Raw genomic sequence first — 20,823 nt, 5'->3', positions numbered from 1 at the left:
CTGCTAGGATCTCTGCCAGAATGGAGATGAATATACATGACACACTTGTGAATTGCTCAAAGAAATTAGCGTGTGGGAGTGGAAAGAGAAGGGGGGAGGTGGGGCTGCCTTTTTCTCCTGCGCTCTCATACAGTGGAAGGCTGAAGGCTGGGAGCTATTGAAATGCTTGTAATTGTCTCATTACGGACAGAAAATGTAATTAAAAGGGACAGCAATCTTTCTTCAAATTCAAAACACTGCAGTCTATCTTTGAAAGCAATTTTGGCTATTAGCACAGGTGGTAATATCCCAGCAACTGAACCCAATCTAATTTCAGTATCAAACTGCTAAGGAGAAAAAAGGAGTTCCCTTCCAGATGCTACCTGACACAGCCGCCGCGTCTGAAGGGAGAAACGTGAAGCAGTGCGCAGAGCTGGACAGGACGGGGTGGGACAGGCAGCCCAAATGCGGGAGCTCTTGAGCATGCGGGTGGGCACCCCCCACAGAAGAGCAGAGGCTGTCGTCTTTGCCAGATCTGTTCCCCCTGGTGCTGCCTTGCCCTGAGATGGAGGTTTGATGGGTACACAAAGTGGCACACGATGATGCCGTCTGCAGATGGCATCGAGTGTCTTATGTTTGCTGGGGATGAGCAGTTCAGCCAGGTGTTCTCCAGGACAATAAGCAAATCACTCTCATCTTTGTCTTGTTTTGCTTAGATGTTAAAGCGGCTCCATGTCCTGGGAAAAAGGCTGTTCCTTGAATTTGTCAGCAAAGCTGAGTTGTGCATGAGAGAGACAGCTGGGTGAAAACATGCACCCTCAGTTGGACTCAGTGTGGCTGTTTCCCTCTCTTGCTTGGACAGGGATGGCTTCAGACAGCTGTGTCCCTTCTGCGCGGGAAGAGGGAGGTTCTTGCAGCGAGCAGCCTGGGTAGGTGCAGAGTTAGTCCACCACAGAGCTCTTTCTTTGGTGCTCTTCAGGACTTTCAGAAAGAACTTCAATTCTTCAGAGCCCTGAAATTGCAAGAAAATTAGTTTCACATTCCTCAGGCATTATGAGTTTGAACAAAACATTTTTGGTGGAGTAACCAGTAGGACTTGAGTTCAACTCTTGGTGTATTTTCTTTGAAAGAAAATCTACAAAACTCTTCTCTCTCCCTCTATCGTTCATTTACGTGTGTTGCTTTTCTTCTGGGATCAAAAGCAGAGGAGCTGAAGTGCAGAGAGAAAATAATCTTCCTGGGTCTTCCTCGCCACATGAAAAATGGAGTTGTTAGAGTTACTGCAGGTAAAAGAAGTCCCTCTACCTCGGTCCCCTGTGGCTTAGTGCTAGGCTATGTGTCAGGGGGACTCTACCTTGGCTTTAGCAGAACAGACTGGCTGATCCAACCAGCCTTTTTGTGTTCGGCTGCTGAGCTATGGTGAGCACGCCTCTGGCAGCCAGAGGCCACCACTGAAAATTATCTACTGCTCCTCTGTTAGGTGGGGACTGACAGTTCAAGAAACCCTGCTCAGAAAAGCCTATGCAGGAGTAAAGTATTACTAGGGGAACTAGTAGAAGGTACCATCTTATGGTACCTGGCCAAGAGCCCATCTGAAATGTGTCTCCATGGTCTCTATCTTTAAGACTTCGTGTCTCAACTTTGCAGCCTGGAAAGGGGAGGGTGCTGAAGGAGACTGAAAGGAAGGAATTAGAATTAACAAGAAAAGTAAAATAGCTAATTTTTTGTTTCATCTCCTGAGACATGAAAGAAGATTTTTGCAGCTAATGAATTATTTCTGAAAACAGTAGTAATAGCTGCAGGCAACATTAACTTCAAGTTTCCCAATGAACAAGCATCACTTATGTACTGATTTAAAATTCTGATGTATTTTCATTTGCAGTAGCTCGACTCTAACATGACTGGGGGTCTGGAAAGAGGCCAGAAGAAGTAGCCATGTTTCCAACAGTTTAGTAATCTCCTTAGATGCAGCAGTGGAAAACAGTGGCCGGATCCTATTGAAGCCTGGGGCAACCAATTATCTCAGCAGAGAGGCTCCAGAGCCCTTCATTAGTGCTGGGGACATGGGGAGTTTCTGGTTGCTGCAAGCACAGCAGTGATTTCAAGCTAAGCAGAAAAATCAGTTGTGTCATAGGTTAAACAGCTTTGCTGCTTTTTAAAAATGCAGGGTGGGACCCCAGCCCTGCTGAGAGCAATGCAAGGTTTGCTCCAGACTTCAGAGACACTGGGGTTTCTGCCTCCTTTTCAAAGAAACCCTACAGCCAAGCTGGAGTTAAAACCCAGCCAGGAACATGGACTGGAATACAGCAATCCACTGGTGTCTGATCCCCTCCCTGATTCCCCTCTGATCCCAGATGGGAAGGTGGTGATTTGAAGTCCCACCTCACACCTGGAGCTGAGGCTGGTGGCCGTCGGGGGCATGGGGAAGAGGGAAGGCGCTGCTCTGGCTGAGTCTCCAGGGTTGGGTTGGCATCCCAGTGGCACTGCTCAGTGACTGAGGGATGTGTCATCCGATAGAAAAAGAGAAACAGATGGTAGAAGGAGTTACAGTGGGAGGAAAACCCAATTAGAAGTCCCAGCATGGTTTGTGGTAGGGATATGGATCTTATACCTTGAGTAACAGCCAGGAAAAGAGAGGCACCCAGCTTTTTCACCCATGGTGGAGAAAATTCTTGTTTCAGGCAGAGAATGGTGTTGTAAAAAGCTTTTGCAAAGCTTTTGAGAGATTATTATCTGAAGGGAGAGCGAATAAGGGAGATATAATAGGGGAGATGGATTTAATATGTCCAGAATGTGGGCTCATTATTCCAATATAGGGTTTCTTAGGTTCCCCCTCCTGGAAGGATGCTTAATATTTAAGACAGCAGCCTGGGAGTTGGAATTCTGTAATCCTACCCCTGGGAATACCCTCAGCCCCTCCTGGCATAAACACCCGGTGTCTCTGAGGTCACTTGCACCCGTTTTGCCCATTCAGAAGTTAATTTTCAGAAGCAGTGAGCATTAGCATGAGCTGAAGTCGAGCAACCGGCACCTCTCGGCCTCAGTTGCTGTACAATTCCTCATCTGTGAAACAGAGTTTGTAACTTTTCACCGTGTACAGGGACCGGGCACCAGCTCGGAGGGGTGGGTATGCCAGGAGGCTGTTGTGGTGTGATTCACGGCCTCTGTGGTGGGCTGGGATGGGGTGAGGAGAGCCAAGCGTGGGGTGACAAGCGTGCCTGGCGTGGCAGGGCTCCGCTCGCTCCCGGCGGTGGGAAGCCCGCACGGTGCTGCTAGCACGCAGGGTAACGCTCCTCCCTGCGAGGTGGCAATGCAAATGCACAGTCTCTCAGAGTCCAGAGGCCGTGAAAAGGCTAAAGAAAGCACATTTCATGCTCTCAGCAAGCACTTGGGGGATGCTCGACTCAAAACCAGCTGGGACAGTGACTGTGCAAGGGAAACTGTTCTGAACAGGGGCTCACGGATGGCTCTATGTGTCTGGGGAGGGGGAACCACCCCCACCCCTAGCCATTTGTGCATCTGGGTGTTATTTAACTTGCCAAATACAAACCTTGAATTTCAGAAAATATCCCGTCTGTGTTTTCCTGTGCGATTCTTGCATTGTCATTGCTTTGCTCGTGCATTATGCTGGAGCACGACTGCCGCAGCCTGCCCCAGCCATGCCCAGCCGCCAGAAGAGCAGGCGAAGGCACGACTGCTGTGCTGGTGCTTTCTAACTTTCACATGCTTGATTTGCTGTCAGAGCAATCTTTTCTTCCCATACAGCTCTGCAGTCGGTAGTGCTGTTGCTTTGCAGGTGAACTGCACAGTGTGTACTGAAGCATACTATTTATAGGAGGGTAAGGTGTCTGTTTAAGGAACGGGGTACATGTTCTGGGAGCAGGATGAGAAAGAGCGAATGAGCAAGAAAAAGCGAGAGATTTCTGATTTTATTCCCTGACAAAAGGGGTAGGGAATAAAATCAGAAAAATAATTCCTGAATAACATGAGATATGGCAAAGTTGATGTATTTTTGTTTATTCTTTCTCATTGTGAGCATTTTTTTTTTCCTTGAAACTATATTCCAACCTGGTCCTGCACTCTTTATTATCTTGCTGAATAGTCTAATCACTAACTAAATAAATTACTCTTATGAAATAGATATGTGTTTTCTCCCCATTGAAGGGTGCTAAGGAACAAAGGGTCAAAGTTAAATATAGGACCAGAGCTCAGGCATTCTCAGGCCTCACCATTATGCTAAAGCCATCAAGTCATCCTAGAAGCTCATAATAGCAACACTGGTGGAAATGACTGCCCATCCTTGAAGCTTTTTCTTTACATAAAAAAGTCCAAGAAACGCTGTTCAGCAAGTTTATTCTGGAACTCTATGAGAGTATCAATTGCACAAACTATTCATGATGTAGGCATATATTAAGAAAACTGCAACACAGTATGGGATGCTTGGTATCCTGAAAATCCTCTTTAAGTACCCTAGTATGTCTATAAAAAAATCTTCCTACAGCTCTGGGTATGGTCCAGTCAGCAGAGTATCCCATCTCAGCTTCCATCCATCCATCCTAACACCAGAATACCAAAGCATTTAGTTGGTAAACAGGCACTTGCAAAATCCTTCCTTCACTTTCTCTTAATTTTTGTTATTCTGTATTTCCTAGAATAGAGGCTCTGAACTGCTGAACTCAGTCTGAAGTCAATCCAGCTGACAAGCTCATTTATATTAATAGGAAATCAACTGTTCCTTTTTGCTGGATTCCCAGTGGAGCAAATGGTGGTCTGCTTTTTCCATGCAGCCATCCTACTCCATACTGAAATGCCTCAAAAATATTTGTTTGCTAGAAAATGTTAGTGGAAACTAATATTGCTGATGTGAAAAACAAATAAATAGAGAAAACCCACAGATTCTTCTGGTCAATTAGACCTTCAGAAAGTGTAAAATTTTTTGTATACTATTAGATAGCACTTAATAGCTGTCTTCCAACACCCTCATGGCTTTTAACGACTAATCATAAAAGACCCCAAAACAAACAGAACAAAACAGTTAGAGCTATGGTCACATTGTTTGTCAGGAGCTTGCCTGTAGGAGTTTGGATGTAGTTGCCATAACATATCAGACTAAGATATCAGTTCTTTCCCTTACCTAGCCCAGCTGGTCATCACTGGCTGTTTGGGGAAGAGGTATAAGAAAAGCTACACAGGGCAACTTATGGGTGACTCTATTAGTGGAGGAGACTGAATAATTTTTCCTTCATACCGTTAGCCAAAGGGTTTGTATACCTTCTCATTCATTGATTCTTTGTCTTGTACTGTCATTTTCTTTTCCATTTAGTTGCCGTTTAGAGTGTTTAAACCATTTGGAACTCCTGGGACATCCAGACTTGCCCATTAGTAGGTGGGCAGCGCACAGCTGGTCTGAGGCTGGAGAGCCACTGTCATCTTGAAGGTAGAACAGGGCCCTGTGGATGGCCCAGGGTAGCGCTTGGATCCTAATGACAAGCAGATTGCACATTTGCATAACGATGCAAACGAGTGACCTGACCACAGCAGGAGTGGCGTGTCTTTTCCAGCCCCTTGTTACCATTGTACAAGATTGGACATTAGCCATGAAGATTAGAGAAGAAGTGATCTTCCCATGCTTTAACTAAGCCCTGCGAGCGACACACTCTCTTGGAATTTGTTTCCTGCAAACTGGTGCCTGAGGTGCCGTGCTGGGGCTGCAGGGGCCCTGGGCTCCCGGGTGGGGTGGTAAACCCTGTTGTCCATTCTCTTCCTTGGCACGGCTGCAATTACCTTCCTCTATGGCTCGGCTAGATGCCTGCTGTCATCCACACCGTGTTGGCTGTGATGGGGTCACAGCAATGGAAGGCGGCAGTTTCTGCACAGCCATACAAGCAGTAAGCGTTACCAGAGGCTCGGAAGGTCAGCACATGCTTGTGTAGCATTGTAGGTATTTGATAAGCTCTGTCTCAGACTCCTGAACTTTGGGGACTTAATTTTTTAAGGTTTTTTTGGCTTTGCCAGTCTCTCAGGATTCAGAAAATAGTGTCTCCAGTTTATTGTATCATCTGCCTATGAAATCTGGCTGTAAAGAGGAATAATCTGTGGGATTTATTTTTTGTTAAATAATTTAAATTTATACTTTTTCATGCCTGGATCAATCTTCATCTCACTGTCCCCTAGTGTTCGCCTCTCCACCGTTCAGGAGAGTGCCAGAAGCTGCATCACTGTGCAGTTCGTTTTAAGACTAATTATCATCAAGACATGAAAACAGCATTTTACATTATGTATTTTTTCTGTTCAGCACATAGACCAATTCATTTTAGCTTCAATTATTCTTAACCACATGTCTGCAAACATTATAAAAATGGCAGTGGATATATAGCAAAACATAAACCCACCTTTGGATTAGCAATGTGGCTTCATTGTTCAATTATATAGGGATTAAATTGTATGATGCAATGTTGTGCAAATTTGCTCTTATTTTCCAAAGCTAAGGTTAATGCTCAGTGCTTGTGTTTCTAACCAGTAACCGCAAACTTTCATTGGTGTGACACATTAGTCTCAGCTTCTGCCTGGATGGTTGCAGATGATACTCTGGGGCAAAGTTACCTCTAAATGCTCTTGCTTGCTGAATGATAATGATGTCACATCTCTTAGTAGCTCAATTTCATTATGGGAAGTAGGAAGGAAGATAAGTAAGTAGAAGGAAAGAGCATGGAAGAATCTAATTTGTGTTTTATAAGCAGAGATTTTCCTACAAAACCCCTTGTAAATTATTTAAATTGTTACTGACTCTTCTGAAATTATCAAAATATATTGAAAAGCTGAACCTTTCCTCATCTTCATCTGTGCTGAAATGCCTAAACATCCTTCTTGATTTTGATGCCACAAAGAATTAAAAGTAAGACAATAAAGTGCCCATGGCCAAACAAAGCATGGCATGCACTTGCTAGATTGTTCCCTGTACGTATTTAACATTTGTGTTTAATTGTATGATGTAAAGCGCTACACAGTGCCGTGCTATCAGGCCGTGGAGGCGGCTGGTGCAGACACAGCAAGGAGCGCCCAGGCACCGGCGAGGGCTGCCTGTGCTCCGTGCGCTCTGCCCCTGCGGCCGTGCTGCTCTTCTTGGCTCACTCTGCCCTACGGGGTGATGGGGAAGAGCTGGACGAGCCCCACCAGTGCTCGGGGGGGTCGCTGGGGCTCTTGTGCCCTGACTCGGGCTGTGCGCTCCCTCGCCAGATGGTTTTTGTTTGATTCACCTTTGGGATTATTGGCTGTCGCCTGGCTCGGTGTGTGGTGGACATCGGCTCGCTCTGGGTGTTCGGAAAACAGATACAGTAGTTTTGTAGGTGGTTTAGAGGATGGTGTGTAACAAAGAAACAAAAAGGTGCCTGGTTTAGCCTAAATAATCACAGGAAAATCCGTCCAGGTAGGAAGGAACAGATAGTGAGGTTATCGCTGATGGAGCCAGAGAGGAGAGATTGCGCTGGAGGAGATGAAGGAGACAAGACTAGAAAAGTGGAAAAGCTGCTGCATTTCATTAATCTATATAAAGTCTGGAAAATGCTTTATGTTGTTGGTAGAAAAGTAAATCTACCGATGTTGGCCCCGGTAATGTTTGGCAGCTGGTGCCTGAAGTAATGTTGAGGCTGGTGCTGAACGGGCAGTGACCGCTCTGCGGCCACTGAGCTGCCACCGGTGATGTGGGCTGGGAGGGATCCTGCTCTCCCCATGGTGCTTCTGCCTTGTGGTTTACTTTAACCTGCTAGTTAGTGCATTGGCTTGGCATAAAGCACATGCGAGTTACTGGGCTGAGGGGATGTGGGGTGGAGGGTCTCGGCAAAGTGAAGAAAAGTTTCTGTAGTATATGTTAACTAGGGCAAAAATATTTCGTATCCATAGATTTGGCACACAATAATGAACCATAATGCCTCAGGAGATAGACATTATTTTAATTGACGATAAAGAGAAAACCTCCTTGGACAGTATAATTACAGATACTGGATTATAACTCAGGAGCTTGCATGCTCAGGCTGGCAGGCAAATAACAAGAAAAGTCATTAGCAGAAAGTGGAAGAGGAAGACATATGTTATAGGAATTTCTCCACTTTCTAGTGCTTCATTTGTAAATTTCCCTTCAAGTTCAGTGCCTTAATCTTATTAGATGTCATTGTCACTGCTCGTTAGGAAACACTCAACTGATCATTTAGATTTTTCTTAGAAAGATCATACTAAACTGAACACAAGTAAATGCAAAAACATGCCATTAAAATGCTATGCATGGACTTCTGTGAGATTTCTCCACTTGTGCGTTTAACTTTCTGGTTTCCATTTGCAAATGTGGTGGCTGTGTAAAATAAGACGTAGAACGGTGCACGCACTTAGTCTTTTTCATTTTATTTCTGCGTGCAGGAACCTGTGAAGGTGCATGGAGTGCAGAACCGTGGAAACAAGCAGTTGATCTGGGCAGAAACGTGTGCTTATGTGTTCTTTTTATATTTTCAAATGGCCATAAATTAATGTCTCCATAAATCAGCGGGTTCCGATTAGAGCTCTGAAGACTCTTATAGAAACTGCATTCCAGTATAAAAATTTTTTGATGTAATCAACTCAAAGAAAATATTCCTGAGCAGTTTGAATTACCTTTGCTCTGATGACTTGCATAATTTAACCAACCCACTGTTTAATCTAATGGAGAAGAAAACCACAGTGGCTCTAGCAGAAAGCCCAAGTTTTTGCCTCAAGTAGCAGCAAAAGCAGCCTGTTTGTCTAGTTTTCACACCCAAAGCTCTTTGTCTCCAAACCTCGGCTGTTCTCCCATCTGCGTCTGGTTCTGCATCTGCACAATCGCACGATCAAGATGCGGATTTCCAGGCGCTGTGTGTGTGACAGGGATCTCCCCGTGTGCCGCACATCCCTGGTCCGTGCACAGAGAAGCTGGGAGATGCCCTGAGCCCGGCCGTGGCTATGGGACACGCGGGTGGATTTTGTCCATGTAGGGTGAGGACTGAAGCCTGCAGGTTTATGCACTGAATCCGTCAGACTTAAAACAGGAGGTGTCAAGCTCAGCACTGCTTTCCTGAATCACGGCCTTATCCGTGAGCAAATAACATATGTCTAAACCTCCTGTCAACTGCAACGAGCTAAAGCAGAAACTCAGTACCAGCTGATGGTAGTTATATTTTTGGCCAGTATATATGACCATGAAACAGAGCAAATAAAGGCTTTGGTTTTATCCATACCTTTTTATTTATTTCTGTAGTCTGTAGTAGGGGACCATTGCTTTAAAATCCTTAGACATTTGGACATATTTTACAAGACAGTACAGTTTCTGAATGTCACACATTGATCACAGTTTCATACTACTACATGCATATAAAGACACTGATTTTTATTTTTTTTTTATTAATTTGTTTACGGAAACAACTGGAGAGGTCAATAAACTTCAACAAAGAATGACTAAATCAAAATTAACAAAAAAATGTAAGAAAGACTCTAAGTACACTAGTATATGGCTAATGTTGCTGTAATCACCCCAAAGTGCCAGGGTATTGAAACATTGCTTAAAAGGGGAGAAAACATCTGCTGAAGCATTGCCCCTTGGGTCGATCCAATATAACCCGATGAAGAGATTGTGCAAGACGTGCAGGATCTGCTGGGCTGTCGGGCAGAGGCATGAAGCACTGCCCTTCATTACAGACACACCAAACTGGATTCCCCATTGCTTCCCCATTGCACAGGTTAAAAAATAACTGAAGTGCAAGGCAATGGAGGAACCTGTCATATTCTGCCCTTTCTCAAGCTGGGTCACAGTCAGTTTCAATTTCCAGATACAAAAACAATTCAATCTACATGTACTAGCAGAGCCACAGGAAACTTACATTTTTCCAGTTTTTATTTGTTGTTAAAGATCACATTTTTCTTTCAGAGGGAACCCCACACCTTTCTTCTCCTTCAATGACGATGGATGCTCACCCGTGCCCTTTGGAGATGGCACTGGGAAGCCCTTGCCTGGGCTCCTGGGCCGCTGTGCAGGCGCAGCGGCTGGCGGAGCTCTGCAGGTCCAGCAGCCGTCCTGTGCTTTTGGAGAAGGAAGACCTGAGGCTGTTCCCCGGCCCTTTGAAACGCTGAGCAGCCACGACGTGCAGCACAGCAACGGATTGCCCCGGTGTCCTTCCATGGGCATGGAGTCGTTATTAAACAGCACTTGCAACAGTGCCTCATTAAGTGTTTTCTCCCCATTCAGGAACTGCTTCACTGGCCTGATTAGAAAGCAGGATTCTGCTGCACTAAGTTGGGGTATATTTTTTTTAATGCTGACCTAGTTGGAAAACGAGTTTGGTTGGTAGCTGTGGCTGGCCTTTCTGATCGCAGTGTCATGGCTTCAAAGGTCAAAGTAACATAGAGCTGCTGCTCCCCCCCCACTCCGAACACACCAGTGGGGAATGTTGCAATGCAAAAGCCATTTTCTGCACCCACTACCAAAAAGCCAGAAAGAAGGGGGGGGGTATCTTTGCCACAAGCCAACAAAACTGATATAAACAAAATAAATCCCAGTGGTCGCATGAGCCAATGTGTGGCTAATGGTACTTAGAGGCAGTGAAACATAACAGGAAGAAGAGGCAAAAAGGGCAGAGCTCCTAAATGAAATACAGAGAGTAGAGAAGAACTGATGAATCCTAAAATGGTCTTAAATGTAGATTACCAATAGGGCCAGAGGTTGTCACAATCAAAGGTAACCGATGGCCCATCTGCCGGTAGTGTCCTCCCAGCATCAGCAAGTCCCTGGACCGAGGGCTGAGACTGTTGAACTGTGTGGCTGAGCTTGTGGTCCTGCTGTAGGGACAGCCATCGGTGAGTTTGGGATGCCACTTGTGACATCAAGCCCACAAAGAGTGAGCTGACATGGAGTGATGCTCAGTCACGAGTGGGATGATACCATTGTCATCCTCTTGCCTGAAGGATTCCCTCCTTGCCCAGGCTTTCACTGACCTGTCTCCGTTTCCCATTCCGTCACCCCACTGGTTTCCTCGCAGGTGCTGTGGACAGACACCTCCATCCCTGAGGTCATACAGAGCTTTTAGTTTTCCATTAGCTTTTAGAGATATGGGTCCAAATTCTTTACTGGGCTAAATGGGGCACAGCTCCATTGACCCCAATGGGCTTTTACTTACAGCAGCAAAGAATTTGGCATTTCATGCAAATTTGGCTCCCTGGCTTCCACAAGGCTCTAGTTTGGGTGGGTCTTTGTACTGAGCCCAGCCTGATTATTTTTTGAAGGTAGTGTCGCTATAGTCTTGAAAAGACCCCTTTAAAAATGTCGAAGGTTAGTCCTTGTTCAGTCCTACAGAATATCAATAGTATTATTTCTAGTTAAAAAGAAAAATGAAGCTTTCTCTTCTAAGCCTCTAGACTGAAAACTTCTTGTGCGATGAAGCCAGAATCAAGCAAAGCAAAATTCTGAGTAGTATTTACAGATATGAACACTTGTGGCACCCTACCGTTGGTGTCAAAGGACACTTATTTGTGGCTTAGGTAACACCAGCAACAAAGGGGATACACACCCTGAATGCAGACTTTCAGTTTTCCTTTGTCTGGCCAAGACAAAGTTTCAGTGCAAGAGCCTAAATCTGATCAGCATGGGGTGCGAAACACATGCTGGAAAATAAACATCTCTTCTTTGAAGGGCTGGCTTGTATTTGGGTTGTTTCTGTCGTGGTGTAGGAGGGCTACCTGCAAGGGCGAATTAAAGACTGGTCTCACTAGAAGCTTTCTGTGGTTTTGTTGACTATGCTCAAACAAACTTACTGATATGGAAGGTGCCTTTTGAAGGGATTTATGTGATTGTTGACGACAGATATGGTGGGCTATTGCATGAATTGCTTTCAAAAAAAGAAAAATCCCACCCAGTTTTAATACCTTCCTGTGTAAATGGGTCTTGCTGATACATAATGACACGCAAAACTGTGTCTGCTGGTTATTCTGTTCATTTGGGTGGTACCTGGACTTTCTGAAACGTTTTCCCAAATTAATTCTGTGTCGGGTTTATTGGCTAGTGAGGTGGGCATAATAGGAAAAACACGCAAGCAAACAAAAGGAAATGGGACCAAAACTCCATCTTTGGAAAAAAACATGGTCACTGACCAGACTGCTGGGCGGATTCAAAAGGAAATGTTTGTGCAGAGCTACAGAGCTGGTGCGAAGCTCTTTGTCGTGCTAAACTTCAACAGGCCTTGAGATAGCTTCAAGATGCACATTCAATTTATGTGACGGTAGAGCTATAAAGGAGCAAGGAAGATCATTAAGTAAGCAGGTACATGGACTGACTTTACCATAACCAAATCCAAATCCGGTCCCTTTCTGAATGTGTACATTCAGTTTTTTTCATTCCCTTATAATTTTTTCTCATTTCCTGATTTTGTCTGGGACTGAAAACAGAAATTCCCAAACCCAGTGGGAAATGAAAGTCTTGACCCTTCTGTTTTAACCCAGGAAAAGCTCCCCCGAAGGCGGGAGCTTTGCCTGAGCATAGTCAGGTCACTGCCTTAAAATAAGAGCCTGAAGTTTGATGCTTATCCCAACTCCATCGTAATTGTTAGGACAGTCAGATTCAAATCCATCTCTTCTTTATGCTCTCAGTTTAATCGACGTAAATCTGCAAAAACACTGAAGCCCAGGCTGTGGCTAACACTGAAGCCAGTGGCATTTGCTGACATTTGCACTGCCATAACCGAGGGCAGAGTCTGGCCCACTCTGTGTTTCTCAGAAGGATCATCTTAGTTTCCATAACCAGTCCCTGGTTATTTTTAAGTACCACAAACAGGAAAATACGAAAACATGACAACATCAGACAGACTCAGTGACCTTTCGCAGACACACTTCAGGAGTGATGTTGCAGGTGTTTTTCAGAACAAAAGAAAATAACGACAACAAAAAGGTTAGGGATCAGCTGTGTAAATGAACACCAAGAAAGCATCTAATATATTATTCTGTAATACAAAAAGAAGAAATCTGACTTAATTGCCCTATTATAAATTTGCTAAAAATACAGATATATATTTATATTTTTATATATATATATAATTTTTTTTAATCTGAACAGAAAAATAGACTACTCTGGAATGCATGAAAGTCACATGACTTTTCCATACATCAGATACTTATAAAGCCAACACAATGGCAAACAGGAGGTACAGAGGTAACTAGAACATCTGTACTTTATTCAAGAACTATTTAAAGCCATATTCTCCCCGAGTGGGTGATCCTAAAGCAACCTAAGGTAACGCTTGTTCAGTCTGATTACCGTAAGCAGAAGTGACTGACCAAACATGAAGAAGTTGGAGCTAATTTGGAGTCGCAGGGGAAGCCCACCTCCCCATCTCGCTCCTGACTGAGCTGCACAGGAGGGCATCGGTGCCACACGGTCTGCATCGCTTGGCTACTTTATTCAGTAATTCTACTATTTGCTTCAAAATGAGGTGTTAAAAACTATTGGAGATCATGTTATGTGGAGCTTACCAATAGAGAGAGAACTTGGCTTTAGAAACCTTGTCTTTGCGATGAGTTTTAAATACCCTTGTTATTTACTATAAACTGTACCAGTCATAATTCTGTCAAGACATAAATATACAATAGGTACAAATATTAACAATACATTACAATTTTACAGAAGAGAATATGGTTTTCCTTAGAAATGTGTATCTTATTAGCTGCAAGGGAAGAAAAGGCTACAGTTTATCACAGCCATAGTTGCCAAAGAAACCGACCGCCTCGGATGTGTTTCTGCGTGACTTGCACAGACAGATATTCCCCGGCATTTGACACACGGCATGTTCAGGAAGGGAATGTGCGTTCCACGGGTTTTCTTTTCCTCTTTTTTTTTTTTTCCTTCTTCTACCTTTATTGACTCTCAAACCTTTCAGAAAAATGTGGATTTCACAGGAGACTGTTTTGTTTCGGGGTTTTGTTTTTTTTTTTTTTCCATAAGTGTGCTTAGGTGAAGTTTCTAAGAAAAGGCACTGAGAAATCTACTGCAATGTGACTGCTGTTTTCCTCTGTTCAAGGCTAAAACTCAAAGGATCTTTGCCTCCTGGTTAAGAAAACTGCACCCATTCATTCCGCATATATATATATTTTATATATATATATTTATATATATGTATTAAAAACGATGTCAATGGCATAAGATACAAGCAAGCGTAGACATCACACGTACATAGTCCTTTCAGATATGATGTCTTCTGCGGCAGCAGGTGAAACTCTGTCAGCTTGCTTGATACATGATACACAGTAAATTCGCAGACCTGAATGCCAAATATCAGTGATTAAACTGCACGCTTTAGCTCAATGCAGGAGAAATTGCCTATTTTCCCCAATGGTTGTGTACTTTGGGAAACATGTATCAAACAAACTATAAAATGAAATTGTCTTTCTAGTGTCTATAGGATTTGGTGAGCATTATGTTTTCAAAGCACTGCCTTTCCTTTTGTAATGAGTACAGATTTAGTCTACCATAGCTTTATGTTAGAGTAGATTTCCCAGTGCTTACATTATATATATGTGTATTATGCACACACACACATATATAGATACATAGTTCATATTCAGACTTTATTTCATTAAAATAAATTAAACATACTTCCTTTTTAACTGGGCACAGAATGAGAGCTACATCTTCATACACAAATAAGAAAGAAATGCTCTTCAAGCATATTATATGCTTAATTTTAAATTATTTGCTTTCTATAAGAAATCTATAGGACTTTGGCTATTCAGACTTAAAAGGTAGATTTTTAATGATACTTTTGAATTTGGCTTTCAAAAGTGACTCAATAAAATGCTACTTTAAAGGTAGGACTAAATAGATGATAGAAGGTGTGTGTCGTGAGTGATCACACAAGGCAGACAGAGGGCCTTTGGTTACAAGGAGAGTTGCACCAGTTGATTATCAGTTAAAAAATGGTAGAATTGTTGATCTATACATTTTTGTCAGTGCCATCTATAAACCAAATACATCAATTTGGATGAGAGTGTGGTAAATACTACACTATATGGCTATATTTAAATACGTTCACTTTCGTGATATGTAAAATATGACTTTTTTTTCCACATGAAAGCATCAGCTCTAAAAATATTTAACTTGGAAATCACTATTACTTACTTTATCAAAAAAATTTTCCCTGATTTTTCTTCTTTTTACATTTGTGCTGATGGCAGACATGAATGATTACTGAAACATAGAGATTATGTTAAGACTGTTCTCTTTAAGATTTCTCGTTGCCACTCTATGGCCTCAGAAAGCCACAGAATAAATCACTATTTAAAGCTTATCTGCTGGAAAGTCACTTTACTTTTTTGTGATGACTCAATCTTAACTAGTATCTCAGCAATACATCGGTTCCTCTAAGTACACTTGTATTTACTATGGCCAAATCCTAAAGTCCTTCACCAGGCAAAGAGCCCACTCAGAGGAACGGTGGTTCTGGCTGAGTGAAGGCAGAGTAAAAGCTAACGAACCTCAGGAATTGGCCCTGCCTAAGTAGTCTGGAGAGTACCATTCGCACACATAGGTGCCTTGAACCGATTTTGAGCACCCCCCGTGTCACTCTGCATGGCACGAGGTCTCTTTCGCTGCCGGTGGGCTAATTCGTGAGGTGGTGGCTCAGGTCTTACTCACGCCTTCCCCAGGGTCTTGCCTTGCTGGGACGCAAGGGTGACTTCTGAGCGGGTACCTTGGGCTGCATCCCACCGCCCGGGGATGGGGTCGGCTGAGCAGAGCAGAGTTAACTCCAACGCATGTACAGTTTTGTGCCAAGGAGAGACCTAACAAAGCTATCATCGTAACCCATAATAGTTCCTAAAACATATATGTGCTTATTGCTTTTGTCCGTACATGCTGCATTCGCTATTACGGATTACAGACAGAAGTACTGTACAGCTTGGACGGACAGACATTTACATTCAGGACTAACCAACGGCTTTTTTTTTACAATAGGAAGGAACAAAACGCAGCGGACTCGAGCGGCTCAGGGTCTTCCTCCCGCCTGTGCGCCTCCGCTCCCGCGTCCCGTGTCTCAGCACGTCCCCGGACCTGCTGCATGCAGATCGTTACATGCCCCGGCAGGTACTCCGAAATAGGTCAGGAAACGCTCGTTGACAAGAGTTATTTACAATTGAGTTTTACAGTAGAAACAGAGAACAACATAAAAGATTACCATCACAGTTATCACAGGACAGGTTGTGACTTGCTACAGGCGTGTAACAAATCACGGTCACGACAGGAGGCACAAATTAAAATAGTGCTTGGTTAAAGTGCTTGATTGTTACACTCTGCTATCCTACTCCAGCATCGCAACAACGACAACAAAAAGTCAACATAAAGTGCTTTCCCCCCCCCCCCGAGATTAAAAACCAAAGACAAATTATTTCCTACACAATTTGACATAACTTTATTGAAACAATAATATTTTAAAAACCTAGGCTGGTGGCTGCTAGTTCTATTCATTTAAAATGGTCAGATCTTTTTTTTCTTTTTTTTTTTTTTCTCGTTTCGTTTAAAAATGACTGGATGTTATTAAAACATCAGGCCTGATTCTCCTGTCTCTCGCAGCTGCTTCGCGCCGCAGCTCTGCGGGAGCCGCTCCTGCCCGACCTCCTCGCGAGAGAGAGCACAGCCAGGCCCGGGGCGGGTCGCTAACGAATCCCTCTTTTTGCATATTTATGTAACGCTTGCATATCTTTCACCGCGCCGCTCGGGCGCAAAAAGCTTCAGACCGACCGGTTCCTCTCCTACGCCAAGGGCGAGACTTGGGCTGACGCCTGGAGTCAGCGTGCGGGCGGGAAGCGGAGGCCCGGGGAGCCGTCCCGGTACCCCCGGCACAGGCCGCAGGGGCCGGCCGCGGCGTCGGCACCACCGCCGCGCCCGGCCGTCCCCGCGGGGCAGGGCAGCGAGCGTCTCCCTTCCGCGGAAGGGTAGGGCGAGAGCCGAGCTCTCCTCCCAGCCCTACGCTCCCCGGCACCGGGAAGGGGGTCTGGCTGCGATGCCTCCAGAGAGTCCTGCTTCTGCATGGCTCCTTCACGCCTCTCCGGCATGGGCCGTGGATCCCCTGAGGGCCACGTGCTGGCCCTGGGGCAGGTGTCGATTTTTAGCAGAGGGCAAGTGCAAGTTTCACTATGTCCTAGGGGGTGTTTGGAATCAGATACAAGTGGTGCAACTCACCCTGCTGATGTTTCAAAAGAAAACGTCAGGTCCTACGGGATATCGTATTGTTAAACACACACAGAGCATTTTAATAATTGGTTTCCCTAGACTGTTATTTGTTTTAAACGGTTTTTCACTTGGATTTTCCAATAATGCAAGTGTTCCCTGTTACCTTTAGACATAATATCCATCAGAGAAAGCTGTAGATGGGGAACAGCTGCCCTGAAGCAGTGAGCATTGTGTTTTTGATAGCTTTATACCAACCCCAGCAATTTATTCCAGAGTTCAAATCTGGCTGCCTTGGCATCCTTTATGGAACTAATGCAAATCAGATGTTAATACTTCCAAAAGGAGCTCTAGCGTTCAAGGGGAATGGATGGATATTTGGTCACATTGGCTTCACTGGACAACATGAAAGGAGATCAATGTGTGATCATGATTTGCAATCCTTATTTTTGACTGATGTGGGCAACGTCTTTAGAGTTGTTTCAGAGAAGGACATTTTCACAAACCCACACTGGACCTCCCCCAGACTTTTAGAAACAGGTGGCTTGTTTCAGCCAAGTTCATGCCATGCAGAAGCTCTTTTTTTTTGTGTTGACTGTAAAGACATTCCTTTAAACTTTCAGTAAGTTCTTTTGGAGCCCGTCTCAGATGCTTTGATCATGTGTGTTAGCATGTCCTCCGCTGCCTGGTAATACATGGACTTCTGGGGAAATGTGATTTTCTAGTCTGACAGTCTCCTGATTGCCCTGGGTTCTTCCAGTGATACCTTCCATAGAGTAAATGCAATTTTGCCCTATCAGCTTAGGGGAGGTGGGTAAAGCAGCAGCTTCTAGATGGTTCTTCTCTGTTCTATAAACATGGTCCTTTTGCTTTAGATAGCCACTGTTTGTAACATTGTACTTGGGACTCACATTTCCGGGTGGACTTGAATCATAAAGCAGCTGACCTTCATCATCAGTGTCAGCATCTATATATTTGTGTATACCAGCATCATGGAAGTTGAAAGCTATGGCTGTCTGCGTCTCTGGTGACTTTGGGGGTGTTCTCGCACTCGCGGTTGTGTAGATCGAGGTTTCTGGGCTCATGAGAGATCTGTCAGAGAGTAAGGAAGTATCTGTGGCAGCAGCAGCAGCTCCCCGGCTCTTGAGAGGGTCTGGATATATTCTCAGTACATTTGATGCTGGTACTAATGTGCTGGTGTCCTCTTCCATGAAGTTGACTTTCAGAGATCTTAGTTTTAAAGGGTTACTGGCCTTTATGGAGCTTTTTGGACTTTCTATGAAAAAAGCAGAACGGTGGCTGCCTTCGGAGCTTGGGTTCATTTCCACAAATCTGGCAGCGCTGCCCTCCGGCCTGCTCTGCTCCTGAATCACATTAATGCCACCTTTGCAGGGAAGGGTAGCGAGCGGGCTGTGGGAAAACCTTCCGGAGTCAGGGAATTCAGCCGCGCAACTTATGAAGCTGTCAATGCTGGACATGCTCCTCATGTCAATGATCCCATCAGCGCGAGTCGTCAGCAAGGGCACCATAGGGCCGGGAAGGGTTTCCATTTCTAGCTCTTCCTTTTGCTTTCCAGGTTGACTCGATTCTTTAGTATTAAGGTTTGGCTGGGACTGAGTCTTTGCCATTTTGTTATACATGTCCTCTAGCTGTTGGACATTGAGGTGCTGGGGACTTGAAGATGACCTGGCTTTCTCTGGAGATCCTTGTTCCTTAGTTTCAAAAGATTTACTAGAGCTAGTTTCAGAGAGCGTTCTCTTGGTCCATTTCCATTTGCTGGGAGATAAATGATTGTCCTGAACTTTATCCTTTTTGGCTATGCTTTCTCCGTTCTTTTCAACCACAATGTCCATGAGTTCTATACTACGGGCAAACGCATCCTTCATGTTCATGGAAACGATACTGCCGTTCCTTTTTGCTCTTTCAAGAGCTTCCCTGCGCTTAATGGCTTTCTCCTGCCTCTTCTGCTCTTTGTAGAACTCAGAGAAGTTATTGACAATAATTGGGATGGGAAGAGCAATCACCAGCACTCCAGCAATGCAGCACAGTCCTCCTACTATTTTACCTAAAAGTGTTTTGGGGTAGATGTCACCGTAGCCTACTGTTGTCATGGTGATTGTTGCCCACCAGAAAGAAGCCGGGATGCTCTTGAATTTTGTATCATCCTCATCCTTTTCTGCAAAAAACACTAAACTGGAAAAGATCATAATGCCCATGGCCAAAAACAAGATGAGTAATCCAAGCTCATTGTAACTCCTCCTCAGTGTAAACCCCAAGGACTGTAAACCCGTTGAGTGCCGGGCGAGCTTTAGAATCCGGAGTATCCTCATAATCCGAAATATTTGGACCACTCGTCGTACATTTTGGAACTGAAGTACACTTTTATTGGATTCTGTGAGGAAGATAGTGACATAGTATGGTAAGATAGCTAGCAAATCGATAGCATTCAGCGGGCCTTTGAAAAACTTCCATTTCTTAGGCGAGGATAGGAACCGCAAGAGGTATTCCATTGTAAACCATGCAATGCACACCGCTTCCACGTGGGCAAGTTGGGGATTATCTGTGGTCTGCCCAAATTCATCCATGCCTTGTAGTTCAGGAAGTGTGTTAAGGGACAAGGCAATTGTAGATAGTACAATAAACATGATGGAAATGATTGCCAAAATCTGGAAAGGAAAGAGAAAACAGTGAGTTCATCTCAGAATATGTTACACTATCTATCACTGCCATTAACGCATGGCTGTATTTCCGCTTACCCATTTCAAGACTAATTTTGCTCTTAGGACACAGAAGTTGGATAACCAATGCATCCTGAGGTGATTTTATTTTGGAAGCTGCTTTAGTTATGTCAGATGCATAAAGAAGATAAAGCATTGTCCTGGGTTCAGCTGGGATAGAGTTAATTTTTACAGGAACCTGGGAGGTGGGGGGGGGCATAGCCGGGGCAGCTGACCTGAACTAGCCAAGGAGCTATTCCATACCATGTGACATCATGCTCAGTATATAAATGGGGAGTGGGCCGGGGGGAGGGGGCTCCTGCTCTCGACTTTCGGTGGGGGAAGTGGCGGAGCGTAGGGTCCCGGGTGGTGAGCAGTTGCTCTGTGCATCACTCTTTTCTGTATACCCTTTCATTAGTACCGTCGTTGTTGTTGTAACTTTTTTTGCGTTGTCCCAGTAAACTGCCCTTATCCCAACCCTCGAGGTTCCAGTTTTTTTCTTTTCTCTCCTCCGTCTCCCCCCTATCCCACCGGAGGGGGCGGGAGGAGTGAGCGAGCGGCTGCGTGGTCCTTTGTTACCGGCTGGGCTGAAACCACGACAAGCATCTACTTCAACTCCTGTGCCTTCATCCCTGTGTAGTCAAGGAATGTGTACCAAGCAGCTAGGATGCCAGGAGGGCTGTGAAGCAGTTCACAGCAGGAGCTTTTGTTTAACTACTAATCAGGTGCCGAGCAAAGCCCATCTGGACAACAGGCCCTGAAATCTAAGCAAGAAGGAATGCAATTGTGAATGCAAGATTCGATTGGAGTGATGTCCTCCATTCAGTGCACAGTTACATCTGTAATTTTGGGTGCCTATGGCTAATTGCAGAAATGTGTGTACAATTCTATTACATACAAGCATACAAGTAATACACTCTTTTT

At 44.5% G+C, this 20,823-nt stretch overlaps 1 protein-coding gene across 2 annotated transcripts in view; it reads right to left on the bottom strand.

Annotated features, from left to right (window-relative positions):
• Window positions 1-9,201: 9,201 nt before the first annotated feature.
• Window positions 9,202-20,823, bottom strand: part of KCNB1 (potassium voltage-gated channel subfamily B member 1) — a 137,466-nt gene continuing 125,844 nt past the window's right edge. For both annotated transcript variants that reach the window (XM_030009180.2, XM_030009181.2), the window contains exon 3: window positions 9,202-19,848. In XM_030009180.2, coding sequence (XP_029865040.1) covers window positions 17,827-19,848 — 2,022 coding nt within the window. In that variant the 3' untranslated portion in view covers window positions 9,202-17,826. The remainder of the gene's footprint in view (window positions 19,849-20,823) is intronic.

The sequence above is a fragment of the Aquila chrysaetos genome, chromosome 3 (genome assembly GCF_900496995.4).
Source record: "Aquila chrysaetos chrysaetos chromosome 3, bAquChr1.4, whole genome shotgun sequence".
Taxonomy (NCBI): domain Eukaryota; kingdom Metazoa; phylum Chordata; class Aves; order Accipitriformes; family Accipitridae; genus Aquila; species Aquila chrysaetos.
Note: the sequence above shows the minus strand (reverse complement) of the source record. Positions and strands in the feature narration are given on the sequence as shown.